This window comes from Ovis canadensis, chromosome 8 (genome assembly GCF_042477335.2).
Source record: "Ovis canadensis isolate MfBH-ARS-UI-01 breed Bighorn chromosome 8, ARS-UI_OviCan_v2, whole genome shotgun sequence".
Lineage (NCBI taxonomy): Eukaryota > Metazoa > Chordata > Mammalia > Artiodactyla > Bovidae > Ovis > Ovis canadensis.
The window spans coordinates 68,682,149-68,705,457 of record NC_091252.1 but is presented as its reverse complement, the minus strand read 5'-3'; the positions used below and the strand labels follow the sequence as shown (position 1 = coordinate 68,705,457).

The 23,309-nt window shown below is 41.3% G+C and overlaps 1 protein-coding gene and 1 non-coding gene across 2 annotated transcripts in view; both read left to right on the top strand.

Annotated features, from left to right (window-relative positions):
* The window catches only part of STX7 (syntaxin 7), a 60,809-nt gene that overhangs the window by 5,138 nt on the left and 32,362 nt on the right, over nt 1-23,309 (top strand). Inside the window, exon 2 of the mRNA XM_069598443.1 lies at nt 5,132-5,282. Within this exon, the coding sequence (XP_069454544.1) occupies nt 5,198-5,282 (85 nt within the window). The 5' untranslated portion in view covers nt 5,132-5,197. The remainder of the gene's footprint in view (nt 1-5,131; nt 5,283-23,309) is intronic.
* Nucleotides 19,132-19,241, top strand: LOC138445481 (U6 spliceosomal RNA). Its single transcript, XR_011258911.1, has one exon. It is a non-coding gene; the product is annotated as a U6 spliceosomal RNA (small nuclear RNA).

Below are 23,309 nucleotides of genomic sequence, written 5' to 3'. Positions count from 1 at the left end.
GTTCCTTTAATATGAAATGTACAGAACTGGCAAGCCTATAAAGACATAAAATAGATGAGTGGTGGCCTGCAGCTTAGGTGCTTATTGAGAAATGGGGAGTCACTGTTAATGGGTATCAGCTTTATTTGGAGAGTAAGGAAACGTTCTAGCAGTGACGTCGTGGTTGCACAACTTTTTATTATGAGTATTTAAAAACACCATTGGATAGTGCACTTTAAATGGGTGAGTGTATGCTGTGTGCATTGTATCTGAGTAAAGCTGTTGTGCTCAATTTCCAGCTCTTTGGACTGCAGCCCACCAGTCTCCTCTGTTCATGGGGTTATTCAGGCAGCAATACTGGAGTGGGTTACCATTTCCTTCTCCAGGTGATCTTCCTGACCCAGGGATTAAACCTGGGTCTCCTGTGTCTCTTGCATTGGCAGGCAGAATCTTTACCCACTGAGCCATCAGGGAAGCCCTTCTCAACCCCCAAGCTCTTACTGGGGGAAAAAAGATGCAAAATTGAGAGATCTAGTTGGTGTTTTGTAGGCAGCTTGGGATAGTATTGATCTCGTTGAATCCCAGGTCCAGTGTAGTTTGGGTCCTCAGCTCTTCAGGTGGCTGCAAGCCCAAGTCCAAGGCTACCTGGGAGTAATCTTATTCCTGCTGCCCTGCTGCAGTGGTTCTACTGTTTGAGTAGAAGTTTGATTCACCCTTTTATGAAATTGGTTTTGGGTCTCTGACAATTACTTAGTGAAGTCCAAAGGGCTCAGAATAGATGAACTGGACCTGCCAATCAGGGAGAGAGAATGGAGAGCATCTAAAACTTCCCAGGGATTCCAGGGTGGCCTCGATACAGCAGAGCACAGGCATGGCCCCAGTACTGTTTTTTTCTGCCTCAGCCATTCCACTGTCGTACTTGTTACCAGCACCAACAATTAGATCAAAGACACATATTTCCTTGTGGTCTCTTCCCCCTGATTACCAGAAATCTCCAGTGGGTTCTTCTTGCAACATATTCAAACCAAACCTAGCATCCAGAGCCCACCCTCTTCTGTGACATCTGTTTTATGGGGCAGCAGGGACTGTTAGAACCAGAACCCTGGAATTGAATTCCACCTCTGCCTAGTGGGTCATTTGGGGTACCTTTCCAGTTACTTAATCTTCATATGCCACAATTTGCTGATTGTGGCACCCCACTCCAGTACTCTTGCCTGGAAAATCCCACGGACGGAGGAGCCTGATAGGCTGCAGTCCACAGGATCGCGAAGAGTCGGACACGACTGAGCGACTTCACTTTCGCTTTTCACTTTCATGCAGTCGAGAAGGAAATGGCAACCCACTCCATTGTTCTTGCCTAGAGAATCCCAGGGATGGGGGAGCCTGGTGGGCTGCCATCTATGGGGTCGCACAGAGTCGGACACAACTGAAGCGACTTAACAGCAGCAGAAAGCCAGGTTTATTTGTCACTACCTACTTTAAAGGGGAGAACTTGAAAATTAAATTAGACTGTCTATGTGAGATGCTTTTCATTTCACAGATGTGCAGTAAATGTTAGGCCATTGCACCTTTTCCTTCTCTGTGTCATCTCCTGCTTACCCAACCGTGAGGCATCGGATCCAGGATTGACCATAGATTTCCCCTTCCTTTGGTAACTGACACACTGCCTTCATACTGTCCACGTGGACTGGGTCTGTCTGCCTCAGCTTCATGTCTTTGCCTTTTTTGTTTTTCATATATTCATACTCAGGTATCCAAGTCTTACACCTGAGTTTCATAAATTCTTTTTAGAGAAGAGTGATAGTCATGTTTCCTTTTCCCCATCCCTATCACTTTTGCCTGGCACATGACTTTCTACTGATCCAACCCACCCACCAGCAGAGATGGGATTCAGTTCCAGGATTCTGGTTCTAAAGCTACCCATCCTTGCTGCCCCCTAAAACTAATGTCACAGAAGAGGGCAGGCTGGTATTGCTTTTATTGTTTTATATTATTACCTTTGTCATTCTCGTAAATGGAAGACTTGATTTGAGCATTCTTTGGCATTGCCTTTCTTTAGGATTGGAATAAAAACTGACTTTTTCCAGTCCTGTGGCCACTGCTGAGTTTTCCCACATTTGCTGGCATATTGAGTGCAGCACTTTCACAGCATCATCTTTTAGGATTTGCAATAGCTCAACTGGAATTCCATCACCTCCACTAGCTTTGTTTGTAGTGATGCTTTCTAAGGCCCACTTGACTTCACATTCCAGGATGTCTGGCTCTAGGTGAGTGATCACACCATCGTGATTATCTGGGTCGTGAAGATCTTTTTGTATAGTTCTTCTGTGTATTCTTACCATCTTCATTCCAATCCCAAAGAAAGGCAATGCCAAAGAATGCTCAAACTACTGCACAATTGCAGTCATCTCACATGCTTGTCCTAGAGAAGGGATAGCCTACTCACTCCAGTATTCTGGTCTGGAGAATTCCATGGACTGTATAGTCTATGGGGTCACAAAGAGTCTGACATGACTGAGTGACTTTCACTTCACTCACACACTAGTAAAGTAATGCTCAAAATTCTCCAAGCCAGGCTTCAACAGTACATGAACCGTGAACTTCCAGATGTTCAAGCTGGTTTTAGAAAAAGCAGAGGAACCAGAGATCAAATTGCCAACATCTGCTGGATCATCGAAAAAGCAAGAGAATTCCAGAAAAACATCTACTTCTGCTTTATTGACTATGCCAAAGCCTTTGACTGTGTGATCACAACAAACTGTGGAAAATTGTGAAAGAGATGGGAATACCAGACCACCTGACCTGCCTCTTGAGAAACCTGTATGCAGGTCAGGAAGCAACAGCTAGAACTGCGCATGGAACAACAGACTGGTTCCAAAACGGAAAAGGAGTACATCAAGGCTGTATATTGTCACCCTGCTTATTTAACTTCTATGCAGAGTACATCATGAGAAATGCTGGGCTGGATGAAGCACAAGCTGGAATCAAGATTGCTGGGAGAAATCTCAATAACCTCAGATATGCAGATGGCACCACCCTTATGGCAGAAAGTGAAGAGGAACTAAAAAGCCTCTTGATGAAAGTGAAAGTGGAGAGTGAAAAAGTTGGCTTAAAGCTCAACATTCAGAAAACAAAGATCATGGCATCCGGTCCCATCAGTTTATGGGAAATAGATGAAGAAACAGTGGAAACAGTGTCAGACCTTAATTTTGGGGGGCTCCAAAATCACTGCAGATGGTGATTGCAGCCATGAAATTAAAAGACGCTTACTCCTTGGAAGGACAGTTATGAGCAACCTAGATAGCGTATTGAAAAGCAGAGACATTACTTTGCTAACAAAGGTCCATCTAGTCAAGGCTTTGGTTTTCCCAGTAGTCATGTATGCATATGAGAGTTGGACTTTAAAGAAAGCTGAGCACTGAAGAATTGATGCTTTTGAACTGTGGTGTTGGAGAAGACTCTTGAGAGTCCCTTGGACTGCAAAGAGATCCAACCAGTCCATTCTAAAGGAAATCAGAAACTCCAATATTTTGGCCACCTGATGTGAAGAACTGACTCATTTGAAAAGACCCTGATGCTGGGAAAGATTGAAGGCGGGAAGAGAAGGGGACGACAGAGGATGAGATGGTTGGATGGCATCACCATCTCAGCAGACATGAGTTTGAGTAAACTCCAGGAGTTGGTGATGGACAGGGAGGCCTGGCCTGCTGCCAACCATGGGGTCCAAAGAGTCGAACACGACTGAGCGACTGAGCTGAACTGATTCAAGCAGATGCTTTCTCGTGATTGTTTTGTTTGCTTGTTCGCAGCTCCCCAGGGCCTAATGGAGTGTCGGGTGTGTAGCAGATTCAGTTGGCGTGCTGACTGCCCAAGCCTTTACAGTGTTCCGAGCACACTCGGTGAAAAGATAGTAGAGGAGTAGCTGAAATTCTTTGCTGTGCGCAGTTCTGTCCACAGGGACACTCCTTTTTATCCTTTTTCCCTAACTATGACTGATGTGTGGTATGAACTGAAGAAGAACAGATCTTCGTTTTACTCTCTTCTCTGTGGTAGCTGCACCACTTAGCTTCCTCTTCTAAGATACTGGCTTCCACAGCAGAATTCTCCTTCCTCTGTCAGGGGAAGTGTGCTTGTGATGGGCCTTTTACTGGGTATTTCCTTTTTTCTTAGCTTGTTGGCTCTGCTCCTTCAAATTGAACCTTTTTTCCCATTAAAATTAGAGACCCATTAGTGAGCTGTTCCTGTGTTAAGTTAAATGAGAGAAAATGAAATTTCTGGGGAAAGTCTGAAATCTCTGTGCCATATAATTCATAATTGAATGCCTTTTCTCTGCCAGGAATTATTTTATATGTTGGAGAAAGAAAGATAGATAGTATGTGGACCCTGGCCTATAGTTGCTCACAGTTTAATTAAGGAGAAAATATACAGATGGTTAAAAGGATACACAGAAAAGGCACTTATGGTTTTTCTGGTGGTCATGTATGGATGTGAGAGTTGGACTGTGAAGAAGGCTGAGTGCCGAAGAATTGATGCTTTTGAACTGTGGTGTTGGAGAAGACTCTTGAGAGTCCCTTGGACTGCAAGGAGATCCAACCAGTCCATTCTGAAGGAGATCAACCCTGGGATTTCTTTGGAAGGAATGATGCTAAAGCTGAAACTCCAGTACTTTGGCCACCTCATGAGAAGAGCTGATTCATTGGAAAAGACTCTGATGCTGGGAGGGATTGGGGGCAGGCGGAGCAGGGGACAACAGAGGATGAGATGGCTGGATGGCATCACTGACTCGATGGACATGAGTCTGAGTGAACTCCAGGAGTTGGTGATGGGCAGGGAGGACTGGCGTGCTGTGATTCATGGGGTCGCAAAGAGTCGGACACTACTGAGCGACTGAACTGAACTGAACTGAATTGAAATCATCCTTTGCGAGATCAAAGATGTTTCCAAAGGGAGTGGATAATTTGAACCTTATTTTCTTTAACATGTTTAATTCAGTTCTACTCTATAAAGTCCATTTTTAAAAATATCAACATGTGAGTTTTACTCTTTGACGGGTTCCTTTGGTAAATTTCAACCCTGTTAGGTTCATCAAATTTGTAAAATCTAAGGAGTAACTTTAAAATAGGTATAATTATGTGACTTTTATATTATTTAGGTAACTGCTGAGAAAACTGCACTGCTCACCAACAGCTGATGAAATTAGTGAACAAGCAAATCAACCATGTCTTACACTCCAGGCGTTGGTGGTGACCCCGCCCAGTTGGCCCAGCGTATCTCTTCCAACATCCAGAAGATCACACAATGCTGTGAGTTGAGTTTTAAATTGACTTTACTGTTTGTTTTCAATTCTTCATGGGAACTTGGTGGAGATTCAGAAATGGACAACCAGTGTTCCTCCAAGAAGATATTTTAAAAGGCTAGACCTCTTTAGAATGAATATAAGAAATAATTATGTTAGATGAGATAACACTTAACTGCATTTTTCTGTAGTGTGTTAGGCAGTTAATAAATGTTCATTAATGAAAGGTTAACAAACGTAGATACCAAGGTTTGCTTTAAAACTATGTGATTCTAGATGCGATCGAATGAAAACTCATAGCTTTGGAACTTGGAAGCACTTTCAAGTTTTAGGAACTTTTGTTTATTAAAAATAAAATCTGACTGGATATGATTTAGGTTAATTTTGTCCGGGTAAATGTGTAGTATATTATTAAAGACAAGGATGAACTAAAGTAGGGGTATTGTTCTCTCCTGAGGCAGATGTAGAAGATAACCATCTCGACTCCCCACAAATTATCCTTTGCTGTACTTGTCAAAGTCAGAATACTAGAAAACTAGTTTAATGTGGCATGTTGTTAGGAATTATTACTCCTCAGAGTATATATAATAATAATTTTTTTTAAAAAATCACAGATCTGAGCTATAGGTTTATTTGACTTTTTGTTTCTGAATCACAGCTAATCCTATACCTGGATTATTCTAGTCATTTTGCTAGCAGTATTTTGGTCGTCCGGACTTACCTAAACTTTTAGGATATGTTAATCTACATAGTTTTATTTTTCAGCCTACTTCATTAAGGCTACTCTGCCAGAGTGCTGACACACTGGAACATCTGAAATGTTTTCAGATGACCAACTGTGTTTCTGTAATCATTAACTTCCCAACAGTTATTACTCTACCTGAAAGATTGAAGTGAGATATCCGTGTGTTTTGGAGTCAAAGGGAGTAAATTAGATTACAGATGATCCTAAAAAAGTGCTGTTACGCTCAGCAGTGTAAGGTAACTCATATTCTGATTTGGGGTAACTCTAGTTTTCTTTGGCTGTTCTTGGAGGAGCAAGGAAGGGAATAGCGTGGAGGTCCCGCCTTATCCCTTGCAGAGTCCATAGGATTGGTGCACTGAGGGTTGTTCCAGTTTGTCTGGAGGCACCAGTGTTGGCTCCACCTTGCTCTTCTGGCTTCAGATCTGTTCTCATAGTTAACTAAAAGGGCCTCTCCTTTCTGTGGCTCCCTCACTGCTGATGAGAAATAACGCTAGTCTGCCTCAGGCTACCTGTGGGAAGATAAAGAGAGTTTATAATTTTAATTTGCCTATGTGGAAAATCAGGACCTGTATCCAAGAAAGGTGGCCAGGAGGTCTTTTTCCATAGGATAGGATTGGTATCTTACGTTGGGAAAGCTAAATGGCATCAGGAATTCTGGGAAGAAGATGGGAATGACTGTAGTGCCCAGAGATTACAGAAGCAGTGTGCACCTAGTGATATGAAGGATGCATGGATTGGAAATGGTGTGTGAGCTTGAACTGCAAGGAAGGTAGAGTTAACTTCAGTTTGGTCACGCTCCCTCAGAAAGAGATCGGTTCACAAGGCCAGCCAGATGATATGAGGTAAATTGGACCAGAGTTGCATACTCATGGCTGGGTTGATAGCTAAATATGTGACTACATTGTGGTTTGGGGCAGTCTTGGAGGATGTGGGAGGGTGAAGAGAAGACCCAAAACTCTTGTTTTTAATAGCCTTGTGAAAGTCAAGTCACTCAGTCGTGTCCAACTCTTTGTGACCCCATGGACTGCAGCTCACCAGGCTCCTCCGTCCATGGGATTTTCCAGGCAAGAGTACTGGAGTGGGTTGCCATTTCCTTTTCCAGGGGATCTTCCTGACCCAGGGATCGAACCCAGGTCTCCTGCATTGTAGGCAGACGCTTTTACCGTCTGAGCCACCAGGAAGTCCCAATAGCCTTGTGAAGAGCCGTTAAAGAGACTGGGACTGTTCAACCCTGGGAAGGTACAGTCACCACCTTCAGATGTTTGAAGCACTGTCTTGTCTGAAACACAAGGAATATACTCTGCTTGATCATAGCATCCTCCACAGATGAACAGAGCCACGGTAGTCAGTCCTCAGTTTACGAAGGAATAAGGGCATTTGAACAATCATAATTGTTTAGAGATAGAATTGTCTACCTCAGAAGCAGTGCAATTCTGAGCAGCATATGGTGGTAAGATATTTCTCAGGTCTGTTACTCAGAGTTTTAGATACCTGAATAATGGTTCAGACTGAGTGACTTTAAAGTTTTGATTTTAAGTATTTATTCATTCAGCAAATAATTTATTGCGCATCATCTGCTTGCTTGTCACTGTTTAAGACCCTGGGTATCCAGCAGTAAACAAGACCCAAAAGGTCCTGTTCTGTAGTTTCCAGTATGAGGAGAAATGAATTTTTTTGTTTTTGTTTTTAATCAATGAGCAACTTAATTTCCCATGAAGAAAAAAAAAAATAATGAGAGTGATGTGAGAGCAGGTGATTAGGGAGAAGCTGCCTTAGGTTAGAGAATCCTCTGAATGCAGAAGAAGAGGGGCTGATAGTGAGAAGATACTGGGGAAGAGCAATTAGTTGGAAGCCACAGCTGGTAGTTTTAAAAAGCAGTCCAGAGCTTGAGGCGTTCAGAAAGCAGGAAAAAAAGAAAAATCCAGTGTGGCTGATGTACAGCACTTGAGGCAAGAGTGGCAAGAGGCAGAACTGGGAGAGGAGGCCAGTCAGGTCACCTAGAGCCTTGGAGGCCATGTGAGGCCTTGTGGAGCTTAGATTTCAGTCCAGGAGGCAGGGAAGAGACACAGTCAGATCTGCACTTTGAAAAGATTACTTTGGCTGCTGCTTAGAAAATAGACTTTGAGGAAATAGAAGGAGGACACCCTGGCTATGGCAGGGTTTTGAAGAGAGAGCTGTTGCCTTGCCCCAGAGTGGTAGCTGGGGAGCTGGCGAGAAGTGCTGGATGTACCCTGGAGGCACCGCCAGCAGGACTTGTAATGCTTGGGGTGGGGCGGGGGCGAGAGGGAGAGAGGACGTCTGGGTGATGCCATGGTTTTTGCATTGAGCAGCCAAGTGGATGGTGGTGAGTACGTACTAAGATGGAAAGAACGACGGTTCAGGAGATGTGGGAGAGTTTTGTTTTGGCCAAGTAAATTTTGAGGCATCTTTTAAGCATCCAAGTGGAGATGTCAAACGTCTAGTTTAGATATATGAGTTTGGAGACCAGAGTGGCATCAGAATACAAATGATATTTAAAACTATAAATCTAAAATAATCACATAGAAGGGAGTAGAATTCAGAGGGCTAGAGCTTAAAAAAAAATGTAGACGTTGGGAAAGCAGGGAGAAAACAGCATAGGCAGGGAAGGAACGACCATTAAGGTAAGAAGAAAATCAGTCTCTGCTGGGGTTCCAGAGATTAAAAAGAGTGTTTTAAGGATGGGTGAGGCATCATGTATCTAATGTTGCCAAGACACTGAATAAGATGAAAACAGAGAATTGAATCTGGCAAACTGGTGACTTTGAAAGAGTGAATCCCTGGATATATTCCAGGGATGAAAAGCTGGTGCAGCCTCCGCAAATCAGACCATGTGATGCATACAATGCATTAACAAAATGAAGGATAAAAATCATATGATCATTTCAGTAAATAGAGAAAAAATGTTTGACAGAATTTAACATCCATTTATGATAAAAACTCTCAACAAAGATGGGTATGGCGGGAACTTACTTCAACATAGTAACATCCATAGTAACAAGCCTGCAGTTAACATCATACTCAGTGGTGAAAAGCTAAAAGCTTTCCCTCCAAGATCAGGAACAAGCATAAGGATACCCATTATTGCCACTTTCATTCAAAAGTATTGGAAGTCCTGGACAGAGCATTAGGCAAGAAAAATAAATAGAAGGGATCCAAATTGGAAAGAAAGAAGTAAAACTCACTATTTGCAGATGACATGATATATATATATAGAAAATCCTGAAGACTCCATCAAAAAACTAGTATAACTAATAAAATATAGAACTAATATAAACAAATTAGTGATGTTGCAGGTTACAAAATCACTACTCAAAATCTGTTGTGTTTCTATACACTAAAAACAAACTATCAGAAAGAGAAATTAAGAAAATCCCATTTACAGTTGTATCAGAAAGGAATAAATTTAACCAGGGATATATATTGAAAAATACCAGACATTAAGAAAAGAAATTGAAGGAGACACATGTAAATGGAGAGCTATTCCATGCTTATGGATAAGAACAATTAATATTATGTCCATATTACCCACTGTAATCTACAAATTCAGTGTAATCCCTATCAAAATTACAATGGTATTTTTCATAAAGTAAACAATCTTAACATTTATATGGAATTGTAAAACATCCTGAATAACCAAAACAATCTTGGGGGAAAAAAAAAAAGCTGGAGTAATCACACTCTCTGATTTCAAACTATTACAGAGCTATAGCAATTAAAACAGTATGGTATTGGCATTGAAAACAGACACATAGGTCAATTAAAAAATATGGAAGGTCCAGAAATAAACCCATGTATATATTATCAATTAATTTACAATAAAGCCAAAAATATACAGTAGAAAAAAAGAGTCTCTTCAATAAATTGTGATGGGAAAACTGGAGAGACACATGGAAAAGAAAGAAACAGGACTGCTATGTTACACTAATACACAAAAATTAACTCAGAATGGTATAGATGTGAACATAAGGCCTGAACTATACAACTCCTAGAAGAAAACATAGGTGGTGAGCTCTTTCATATAGGTCTCAGCAATGATTTTTTAAATTTGACAACAAAAGTGAAACCTACAAAGGCAAACATAAGCGGGACTACGTCAAACTAAACCACATAGCAAAGGAAACCAAAAAGACAAGAAATAACAGGTGTTGGTGAGGATGTGGAGAAAAGGGAACCCTTATTCACTGTCTGTGGGAGTGTAAATTGGTGCAACCACTGTATTGGAGGTTCCTCAAAAAATGAAAAGTAAAATTATCACTGTGCTGTTGTGTTAGTCATTCAGTCATATCCAATTCTTTGTAACCCCATGGGCTCCTGCCAGGCTCCTCTGTCCATGGGATTCTCCAGGCAATAATATCGGAGTTGGTTGCCATTTCCTCCTCCACGAGATCGTCCCAACCCAGAGATCAAACCCCAGCCTCCCGTATTGCAGGCAGATTCTTTACCATTCGATCCACCAGGGATTCCCATATGATCCAGCAGTTCTACATTTGGATTTTTATCCAAAGAAAACAGAAATGCTAGCTTGAAAGTGTATCTCACTCCCATGTTCATTACAGCTTTATTTACAGTAGCCAAGATATGGACGCAACCTGTGTCCATTGATGACTGAATGGATAAAGATGATGTGGTGGATAGATAGATATACACAGTGGAACATTATTCAGCCATTTAAAAACCCTGAAATCTTGCCATTTGTGACTGCATGGATAGACCTCAAGTGCACTGTATTAAGTCAGAGGAGGGGGCAATTACTATATGATCTTTCTTGCATGTGAAATAAAAATAAACAAAAACTCAAACCAAAAAACCCTTAAACTTCTGTATATGGAGAACAGATTGGTGAGATTGGTAGTTGTCAGGGGTGAGGGGTGGGAGAAATGAGTCAAGGGGGTCAAAAGGTATATATATATATATATATATATATATATATATATATATATATATATATATATATTTTAACTAAAAAGAAGACGGTTCACAGATTTGAAAAATTCAAAAAGAAGAAATCTGGTGTCCTATCCATGGTCCTTGTGTAGATGGAGAAAAAGGAGACTGAATGACTGACCTGTTCCACTTAAAGGGACTTCCCAACACCCTCTCACCTCTGCGTATATTACTGACCAGAATTTGGAGTTACATGGCTACTGCCAGGAAGGCTGAAAGCATCTTTTAGCTGGATTTCAGTGTGCTCACTAAAAATGAGGATTGCTCTACTTGAGAGAAAAGGGAGAAATCAATTATTTAGGAGACAACTAGTAGATTCTACCATAGAAATATAAAGATGATCAAAGAAAAGGTACATTTTTTTCCCACTACACAAGGGAAATTCTGGTGAGAGTATACTTGTGAAAGAATTGTCTTTGAAGGTGAGAGGCTATGGAGAATGGACCACTGATAAGTGGTTTGCCTTTTTATCCACTGTACAGATGTGTTGCAAAGTGTGGTGTGGACTCGAAATTTGATGGGTAAAGATGGAAAGTTTCTGAGTTCTGAACAAAATAGGAGACACAGGCATCAGATAGATAGTGGGAGAGAAGGCTGTTAGAAGTTTATGGAAAGAAGAGAAAGTAAACTACTTGAAGTTTTGACAGTTGAGAGAATGGGTGAACCAGGGAAGCAGAGGAAGGTTGTCTTTTTTAAATTCTAAGATTAAATGTTTAAATGTTGGGAAGTTTAGATTTCGGTAGAGCAAATTACTGCTAAAAATCTAACCTACCATCAAGTGTGTGTTACTGATAAGGGCTCTGCAGAAATCACATGGAAGTGAAAGGGAGAAGTGTGAAATTTCACTTCACTTTTTTCCCCATCTGGTAATGCTAATAATATTGAATGTGACTGAATAAGATGATACTTTGCAGCCCATTTAGGTGCTTCTCTTCACACTCCATTTGCATCTTTTGAATTTGTGTCAGTAAAATTATCTAATTTTACAGAAGAAATCAAAAGAGAAGATGCTGTAAGTAAGGAAACATCCTCATATTTAGAATATATACATCTATTCAACTGAAGCTAAAGTCTCCCTGAGTATTGCAGTGGGAAAATTTAATTTCATATTAATTTTGATTAAGATCAATGAAAATGTGTAAAATACTAAATTGTATGCTTTAATTTATACCAAAAAAAATACTGAGTTGTATGGTTTAATTTATACCAAAAATAGCAGTCAAAAGACTTAATTCTTGGAGGAACCCCAAAATAGCATTGAGTAAAGTTGGAATTTTGTGAGTTTTCAAAACATTATTCTGGCAGTTCTGTTTTGCAAAATGTAGGATAGAGGAAACAAAATGTTTTTAAACTTAAGTGGGTTTTTTTTTCCTCCCTATTAAGCTACTTTTTGTTACAAATAATCTCTAGTCTTGTTGATTTGCTTTACTCATGATGTATTTAAACCACATTCAGTTCAGTTCAGTTCAGTTCAGTTGCTGACTCTTTGCGACCCCGTGAATCGCAGCACACTAGGCCTCCCTGTCCATCACCAACTCCCGGAGTTCACTCAGACTCACGTCCATCGAGTCAGTGATGCCATCCAGCCATCTTATCCTCTGTCGTCCCCTTCTCCTCCTGCCCCCAATCCCTCCCAGCACTAAAGTCTTTTCCAATGAGTCAACTCTTCTCATGAGGTAGCCAGAGTACTGGAGTTTCAGCTTTGGCATCATTCCTTCCAAAGAAATCCCAGGGTTGATCTCCTTCAGAATGGACTGGTTGGATCTCCTTGTAGTCCAAGGGACTCTCAAGAGTCTTCTCCAACACCACAGTTCAAAAGCATCAATTCTTCGGCACTCAGCCTTCTTCACACTCCAACTCTCACATCCATACATGACTCCTGGAAAAACCATAGATGGACCTTAGTCGGCAAAGTAATGTCTCTGCTTTTGAATATACTATCTAAGTTGCTCATAACTTTTCTTCCAATGAGTAAGCGTCTTTTAATGTCATGGCTGCAATCACCATCTGCAGTGATTACTATAATATAATTTATATTAAGCATAAAATATTTAAATATTCTAAATATGTAAATGTAAAATATGTTAAAAATAAAATTATGTTAAAATAATATCACTTTCTAAGTATATGCAGTAAATAGATACAATAAACTAAAACTTTATTAGAGATTTCTCTGTGGAGCATTTAAAATGATTAAGAACCTGTTTTTATCCTAAGGGAGAAAGTGTTCTGTTGACAGAAAGTGTTCTGTGAGTCAGCAAGTTGTTTGTGCTCCATTTTGACAGTATTCTCCATCGCTGACCTTAACACGGAATTAAATCTTTCTTAGTGCAGTGTTCTAGGCAACCATTCCCAATAGACTGAAGTTGACGTACAAATAAAACTGATTGTTATCCAAAGACCAGAAGATCATAGTGCTTTAAAGACATGCTTAGATTTAGTTCTCAAACTTTAGATTTAGTTCCCAAGTTATTGTTTTAAACAGTACCGTTTTCATTAACAGTATGAGGAAAGGAGATATACACTCGTTTACCCTTTAACATCTGTATTTTATTTGAGACATCCTACGTGTGACATCCAGGACAAGGATAAGCAAGTCTCTGTGGGTTGAAAAGGCTTGAGCCTACTATATGAGGTGAACCAGAAGAGGGTGTTTCACAGGGCCCCTTCATCCTGGTGCAAACACACACAATTCAGAGAAGGACTCAGGACACATGAACACACACAAAGAATGCATGTTTTTGAAAGAAACAGATAAATATATTGACATCCCATCACATAATTAAAGACTTTTTTTAATTTTAAGAAATAGAAGTATTTTATACACACACACACACACATACACACACACGTATATAGAGAGAGTTGTATAGAAATTATTAACTTATATGCAGAGTACGTCATGAGAAACACTGGGCTGGAAGAAGCACAATCTGGAATTAAGATTGCCAGGAGAAATATCAATAACCTCAGATATGCAGATGACAGCACCCTATGGCAGAAAGTGAAGAGGAACTAAAAAGCCTCTTGATGAAAGTGAAAGAGGAGAGTGAAAATGTTGGCTAGAAGCTCAACATTCAGAAAACGAAGATCATGGCATTTGGTCCCATCTGCTGCTGCTACTGCTGCTAAATCACTTCAGTATGTCCGATTCTGTGCAACCCCATAGACGGCAGCCCGCCAGGCTCCCCCGTCCCTGGGATTCTCCAGGCAAGAATACTGGAGTGGATTGCCATTTCCTTCTCCAATGCATGAAGGTGAAAGGTGAAAGTGAAGTCACTCAGTTGTGTCCGACTCTTAGCAACCCCATGGACTACAGCCCACCAGGCTCCTCCATCCATGGGATTTTCCAGGCAAGAGTACTGGAGTGGGGTGCCATTGCCTTCTCCGCTGGTCCCATCGCCTCATGGCAAATAGATGGGGAAACAGTGGAAACAGTGGCTGACTTAATTTTGGGGGCTCCAAAATCACTGCAGATGGTAATTGCAGCCATGAAATTAAAAGACAGTTACTCCTTGGAAGGAAAGTTATGACTAACCTAGATAGCATATTGAAAAGCAGAGACATTACTTTGCCAACAAAGGTCCGTCTAGTCAAGGCTATGGTTTTTCCTGTGGTCATGTATGGATTTGAGAGTTGGACCGTGAAGAAGGCTGAGCACCGAAGAATTGATGCTTTTGAACTGTGGTGTTGGAGAAGACTCTTGAGAGTCCCTTGGACTGCGAGGAGATCCAACCAGTCCATCCTAAAGGAGACCAGTCCTGGGTGTTCATTGGAAGGACTGATGCTGAGGCTGAAACTCCAATATTTTGGCTGCCTCATGCGAAGAGTTGACTCATTGGAAAAGACTCTGATGCTGGGAGGGATTGGGGGCAGGAGGAGAAGGGGATGACCGAGGATGAGATGGCTGGATGGCATCACTGACTCGATGCACATGAGTTTGGGTGAACTCTGGGAGTTGGTGATGGACAGGGAGGCCTGGCATACTGTGATTCATGGGGTCACAAAGAGTCGGACACGACTGAGGAACTGAGCTGAACTGTATAGAAATTATTAGTGTAGCTCAGTGAATTATGTTACAATACCACACGTCAGGAAGTAGAACATTGCCAGCCTCTTGTAGACCTTCTCATGCTTAGAGCCCATTCATACTGTCCAGAGATCACCAGCGTCCTGACTTCTAATGTCACCGATTAACCTTCCTGTTCTCAACTTTATCTAATGGAATCAGGTAATTTATGTTAAATGTCTTTCTCCCATTAGGTTTGTGCACTTTCTAAGTATTGTTGCATCTGTGTTGTTGCAGGTAGCTGTCAGTCCTAGGTTTTCATTAGTGTGTTCAGACATATCTAGTTTTTCTTTCTACTGTTGCTGGACGTTTGGAGTGTTTCTGTGTTTTTACTTTGTTTGGTTTTGTTTTTTCCTTTTATGAACAATGCTGAGTGAGCACTCTTGTACATTGTTTTGTTTCGTGTGTGTGTCTGGAAATTGGGTTGCAGTGTTGTAGGATAATGTGTATGTTCAACTGTAGTAGATACAGCAAACCAGTTACCCAAGTAATGGCCCCACCAGCCACTGTATCAGTTTATGTTGCTCCAAATTCTTGCCAATATTTGACATCTGCAGTCTTTTAAATTTTACCCATTTTAGCCACGGTTGTGTCCCATTGTGATTTATATTGCAGTTCCCTGATTAGAACCAGACTTTTCAGAATTTTGCTGAGTGGGGAAAATCAGTGAGACAATAGAAAAGTTTCTAATTAGGCAAGCTCTGTGTGCGTGCATGCACATTTCCTGAAATCAGATCCAGAGAGCAGTGTGACCTGAGTAAGCTGTCTAGTCTTCCAGGGCATGATTTTCTTATATATTTTTTCTGTGGGCTGGATTATGGTCTGTTCTAACTTTAACAGGCTATAATTTTAACCAAGAGAAATTGGTTAAACCAAGTAAAAAAATAAAAGTCCTGAGAGCTCTTCTGACATATGTGAGATTATTCTCTTTGGTATTAAGAAACCAGTTGCCATATCTGGACCCTTCATGCATGCTTTTAAATTCCCATAATGGAAACAGTCATCCATAAGTTACAAGTAGAATTCCACTGAGAGCTATGTATTTTTTCTAAATATTAAGAGGTGGGAGAATTGCAGTTACAAGGGATTCTGGGGTGAATCACGTCAGAATTAACTAAGTTATGAGTTGAAGGAAATTGATAGAAATAACCACAGCTGACCACGAAACACATTCATTGAGGTAAAAGTTTACCATACGTATATATTACAGTAAGTCTTACCAGTGCTAATAAGAATTCTGGCATTTGAGTATTGGTTTAAAGGATAATCTAGAAGAGGAAGCTGGAGAGTGGATAAAGCTTGCCTTTGGAAAATGAACAAAAAAAAAGATCCATTGGTATCTTTATAAAATATGAATGTGTACATGTAGAAGTTTTCTTAGCAGAAAAAATATGCGTGGTATGTCATATGTGTTCCAGAAGACTTGAGAAGTCAGGACTTTGTAGGGGGGCCATAAAATGTGTGAACTGAAGCCCAAATTATAAAGGTTAAGGGAAGATGACTGAAAAAAGATTTGTGTTGAATCTTCATTATTTTTTTTTAATTATGTATCTCCTATAGATTAAAGCTGTTGATCCAACACAGGTTTGTTTAGATTTGAAGTAAATATTATTGGTTTCTCTGTTGTGATTTCTTTCCTTGTTTATTGAGAAGGATCAGTGCCTGGCTCTTATTCTCAGAAGGTCCTTAGGACTTTGAGATGAAACATAAAAATCTCTATAATGGTGTAAGCCCTTTTGTTTCTTTTACGAATGAATGCAGTTCTTTTAACTACAGTCTGGTGAAGGACACTCTTTTTGCACCTTAACACATGACTGCAGAAAAGGGAAGCTGGTATCATCAACTTCTCCTTTTTGGTTGCCAAAGCAGACTTTTCTTTAAAAAGGATCACCAGTCCTGAGAAGTTAATAAATTGACTGTAACAGTGTATTTCCCTAGGAAATGGAGCAGTTTCCTTCCTTTTCCTAGGGCGATTGGTTGGTGAGTGTTGGTGGAAGGGAAGGCAGTTTATAGAAGGAAATGAATAGAAAACATGTTCTCTCTCTCTCCCCCTCCCTCCCTCCTTTCCTTAAAATGCAGTATGTCATATCTACTTCTGATGTCACATGTCTGAAAATACCTGGTTGAATTTTTTTCCTCTTGAGGAGAGAAGCTTCAGTAGCTCTGAATTCACTGTTGTGATTTTCTTCGCCTACGGTGTTGACATGGAACAAAGGGAGGGGTAAAAATTCATCTTAATCCAAGGGAGTCTGAACAAATAGCAGCCACCCTTTCTTCTCTCTGATGATTTTGCCTACGTGACTGAACGCGAGTGTGGTTTACAACTGAATGTGAGTGAACGCTTTCTGTTTGTTTTAGGAACTAAAATTTATTTTATGAACTAAAATAAAGATACAGCTCCAGGGAGCTCTGTCCCTCACTGCCCGCGTAGGTAAACCATCTGTCCTGAATGTGAACATTCTTACCCTTGGTCCCAACCTCAGTCCCTAGTTCTGTGTAGTCTTTGCTCCCCGTTTGCAACCTAATGCACATCCTGTTGGTCCCACTTGCCAAATTTGTCCTTTCCCCTCTGCCTCTGCTGTCACCAGGCAGGGCCCAGCTCCTACTCTTTCTTCTCTGGGTGATAGCAGTCTCTGAATTATACCCCCGGCTCCCATTCCTGCTCCCCTGCAGTCTCTTCTCCATACTGTAGCCGAGGTGAAGGATGTCAGACCATGTCAGCCCGCCATGCACCACCATACCCTCCAAGTCTGATCCTGCCCTCACTCTCCAACTCCTGCCACTCTCCCCCTTTGTAGATTTCAACCACGTAGCTGCCTTACCCCTGACTGAACAGTTGAGCTCCTTCTTAACTCAGAGTAATTGCACTTGCTTTTCCTCTGCCTCAAACATTTTCTCAAATCTTCGCACAGTTGGCTCCTCCTTGGCATTCAGGTCTCAGCCCAAAGGTTCTGTCATTAGACACATCTTCCCTGACCTATCGTGAGCTTCCTCCACTCATTCTTTCTCATTAAACAGTTTTGTTTCTGTGATGCCTTTAATCAGTAAGTCTATTGTTCATTCACTCAGTCATGTCTGACTCTCTGCGACCCTGTGGACAGCAGCCTTCCAGGCCTCCCTGTCCATCACCAACTCCTGGAGCTTACTCAGACTCATGTCCATTGAGTCAGTGATGCCATCCAACCATCTCATCCTCTGTCATCCCCTTCTCCTCCTGCCTTCAATCTTTCCCAGCATCAGGGTCTTTTCCAATGAGTCAGCTCTTCGCATCAGGTGGCCAAAGTATTGGAGTTTCAGCTTCAGCATCAGTCCTTCCAATGAATATTCAGGACTGATCTCCTTTAGGATGGACTGGTTGGATCTCCTTGCAGTCCAAGGGACTCTCAAGAGTCTTCTTCAGCACCACAGTCTGAAAGCATCAGTTCTTTAGTGCTCAGCCATCTTTATGGTCCAACTCTCTTCTATTTGATTGGTATATTAAACTACTATAATTGTCCACTTATTTTCTGCATTCCCTACTAGGATGCCAGCTCCTAAAGAGAAAGGACTTCACATGCCCTGTTCATAGCTCTGTCTGTCCTATAAGAACAAATGAATAATCTCAAGTAGGTTACCCTTTAAGTATGCCTGGCATGTACTAGCCATTATAAATGTTTATTTCTTTTCTTACCTTTGACCTTATGGCAGGAATCTCTTCTCACTCATTTGGTAATGAGATGCTGGTTTGTGAATTCTTCTGTATTTCATCTTTATGATTTTTTTCTAGGTGCCAACATTTTTTCCTTTACTACGAGAGTCTCTAATCTCTTCTATGGCAGGGGATCATACTTTAATGCAGAATTATATCCCTCAAGAGCTTTGCATACAGAGGCTATTAAGAATCCATTGGATGACAAAGGATAGAACAGAAAGGCAAGAATAGAATACTTCAAAGAAGAGAATGTTATGATTTCAAGATGTGACCCTGGAGGGAAGGAACAGTTTGATAAGATGGGAAGCGCTGAGCAGTCCTGACTACAGTGCTACAATGTAAAATCAACTGAATGAGAACAAAACAAGGTTTATAAAGAAATCTTAGTGCTCACATTGGCAGCACATATATTAATACTAAAAATGGAATGATACAGAGATTAGCATGGCTCCTGTGCAAGGATGACATGGAAGGGAAAAAGCTATCTTAGAAATCTTAAAGGAAAGGCACAATACCTTTCTATGAGCCTGGTTCTGGGGCAGGGTGGGGGCTGGGGAACCAATGTTGAATGTGAATAGTGGAAAGGGAGAGGGGAATGAGAGGGTACAGAAATCACTCTGTGATGCATGGATTCATGCAGCATTTGGAAATACTAGGAACATTTCATCTAGAGGGGGATTGGATTGTTGCTTCAAATAGTTGAAGGGATGTCAAGAGGAACCAGAGCTCAAATTGCCAACATCCATTGGAAATCATGGAAAACGCAAGAATTCCAGAAAAAAATCTACTTCTGCTTTATTACACCAAAGCCTTTGACTGTGTGGATCACAACAAACTATAGAAAATTCTTCAAGAGATGGGAATACCAGACCACCTGAACTGCCACCTGGGAAATCGATATGCAGGTCAGGAAGCAACGGTTAGAACTGGACATGGAACAACAGACTGGTTCCAAATCGGGAAAGGAGTACATCAAGGCTGTATATTATCACCCTGCTTATTTAACTTCTGTGCAGAGTACATCATGTGAAATGGCAGTCTGGATGAAGCACAAGCTAGAATCAAGATTGCCGGGACAAATATCAATCACCTCAGATATGCAGATGACACCACCCTTACAGCAGAAAGCAAAGAAGAACTAAAAAGCCTCTTTATGAAAGTGAAAGAGGAGAGTGAAAAAGTTGGCTTGAAACTCAATATTTAGAAAACTAAGATCATGGCATCTGGTCCCATCACTTCATGGGAAATAGATGGATAAAGCAATGGGCTTTATCTTTTTGGGCTCCAAAATCAGTGCAGATGGTGACTGCAGCCACGAAATTAAAAGATGCTTACTCCTTGGAAGAAAATCTATGACCAACCTATACAGTATATTAAAAAGTAGAGATGTTACTTTGCCAACAAAGGTCCATCTAGTCAAAGCTGCGGTTTTTCCAGTAGTCATGTATGGATGTGAGAGTTGGAGTATAAAGAAAGCTGAGCACCAAAGAATTGATGCTTTTGAACTGTGGTGTTGGAGAAGACTATTGAGAGTCCCTTGAACAGCACGGAGATCCAACTAGTCAATCCTAAAGGAAATCAATCCTGAATATTCATTGGAAGGACTGATGCTAAAGCTCCAATATTTTGGCCACCTGATGCGAAGAACTGACTCATTAGATGCTGGAAACAATTGAAGGTGGGAGGAGAAGGGGATGACAGAGGATGCGATGGTTGGATGGCATCACTGGACTCGATGGACATGAGTTTGAGCAAGCTCTGGGAGTTGGTGATGAACAGGGAAGCTTGGCATGCTGCCATCCATGGGGTCGCAACGAGTTGGACGAGACTGAGTGACTGAACTGAAGTGTCAAGTGGAAGAGGATCTCCTTTCTTTTTGTATGATATTAAAGAGAGTAATTAAGAGTTGAGTCGAAGGAATTGCAATGATTATGAGTGGTACTTCCAACAAGTTTTCTGAGGTTGCTATGGACTGGTACAGGTTACTCTTTCATCCAGATGTTTGAGCGTACATCAAAGATTCTTGACAAGTATCTTAATTTATTCATTAATATATGTATTTTTTTTTACCTTCCCCTCTCGTAAGCTCTGTCAGGTTCCTTGTTATGGACTGAATTGTGTTCCCTTATTCATTTGTTGAAGTCTTAATCCACAGTGTGACTGAATTTGAAGATAGGGCCTTTGGAAAGGTGATTAAGGTTAAAATAGGTCATAAGGGTGGTGTCCTAATCCAGTGTGACTGGTGTCCATATGAGAAGGGGAGAAACACCAGGGATGCCCAGGCACAGAGAAAAGGCCACATGAGGATATAGCATGAAGAAGGCCATGTGCAAGCCAAGAAGAAGCATCAGGAAAAGCCCGCCCCACTGGCACCTTGACCTTAGGCTTCCAGCCTCCATCCAGAACTGTGAGAAAATAAAATCCTGTTGTTTAAGCCGCCAGTCTATGGTATTTGGTTATGGAAGCCCTCACAAACTAAACACAGCCCTGCATTCCTTGGCGTGTGGCACTGGGGTTTAAAGTGACAGGAAACCCAGATAATGCTGAAGTTGGCTTTTGAATCCCAAGATTCTACACTTTGTTGTAATGTATTGTATTTCAAAAGTAATGTGGGTTCGTGTGGTTTAGGCAGGTATTGATACAGAATGAGAGAAGAGATATTTATATTAGCTTCTTTGATTTTTATGAAAAACTCAAGATTCTGAAAGATGTTTTCATTTACTGAATAGCACATTAGGAAGAGTAATTCATGGATAATATAGAAATACCTTTATTAAATAGTCCTTTGTTATAAGATTTCTTCTGTTTGAAGTGATTACTGATAATGACCATAATGATAAGCCAAGACTGACAGTGTGACATTAGTTGATTTTTCAGCTCTTATCTACCAAAATCCCTAACTCAGGCTTTTACTCTGGGTAGAACTAGACTTTTGAACATGTAAATAAATGGAACTTGGATACACAGATAAGAGAATGTTCTCATCCAGGCATCATTACACTAAGTATTTTCTCTATATAGAACTTGGAAGGATTCATTTGTAAAAACAGCATGAATGGTAAGTTCCCCCCAGTGTTAAACTTATAATCTTAGGATAAAGTCTTCATGAACAGAGGTTTGGTAAGTGCTGTATGGCACAGTCATATACTAGAGGACGCACAGTGTTGGGCTCAACTAGAGTTTTGGATTTGTCGAATAGTTAAGATGAGGGAGGGACTCAAGGACACAAGCAGGGGAGTAGAAGATGATGATGTTTAGGCTGGCTGTGGAGTGCAAGTTGGGTCAGGAGGCCAGTGAACCAAGGGGGAGGGGGAGGTTGTGTGAGGGAAAGTGACAAAGAGGCAGGACCTAAGGGCTCTAGGTCCTGGGAGTTGTCAGAGGCTTGTTGGGATCAGGGTACCAGTCAGAGAGTGCTAGGCATACAGGAGGTGGTAATTTGTAAGTAGTGTCTATCAAACTAAGGTTATGGAACAGTTAACAGGTGTTGGTAATAAGAAGGCATTCGGTTAGCTCTTAGAGTGTGTGATTTTGAGAGGATGGAGGATAAGTTCATTTGGAAAGAAACATACAAAGAACTGGGGCTTCCCTGTGACTCAGCTGGTAAAGAATCTGCCTGCAGTGTGGGAGACCTGGGTTCAATGCCTGGGTTGGAAAGATTCCCTGGAGAAGGGAAAGGCTACCCACTCCAGTATTCTGGCCTAGAGAATTTCATGGACTATACAGTCCATAGGATTGCAAAGAGTCGGACACGACCGAGCAACTTTCATTTTCATAGAAAGAACTGAGGCCAGGATTGTTGTTCAGTCCCTCAGTCATGTCTGACTCTTTGCGACCCCATGGACTGCAGCCTGCCAGACCAGGATGGTGGCAGGGTTGTCAGCATGGGTATTGAGATCACCAGGAGCTGAGAGAGAGGAGTCGAGAGTGACGGTGAACCTGTAGCTAAAACCATCAGAAAGTCGGGAGCGTGACCTGAACAACCCAGAGTGACACCCACTATTCCTGGGGCTCTTGCTTTCTGTGCATCTAACCTGACCTGTCATTTTTTCTTCATTGCAGAAAAGAATTCTAAATTCTTTTTCTTCCCCAAGTTACTCTAGTTTCTGCTTCATTGGTGCTTATTATCTGGCCCTCTTGCCTGGGAGCTCTTTTGTGATCTTGCTTTAAAACTGCAATTGCTTCACTGAGTTAAAAAAAAAAAAAATTCAGTGCTATTTTGGGTTATAATTTTCACCTTATCCACTTCTGTGGTTACATTTTTTTTCCTGCTGCGTTTTCCTCATAGGGAGTTTTGCTGTTCTTTTCCACAGTTTTTTATAGTCTTCCGCATGGTTGCTATATCTGTTCTTTCTGTTGTTATTCAGTGGAGTGAGTGTGCTTTTCCTGGCTGTGAAGGGAGAGGGAGGAGCCAGACTCTACTCTAGGGCCCCTTCCTCTCGGTGCTGCCCTGAGGCACTGTTTCTTTCCCCCTCTGCCTCTCAGAACCTAGCCCGGTGTAGGAGGGCTTTCCCCTCCAGCCATGGTGTCCCCCCATCATGCCATCGACTCCCAGTGTTCAGCTGCT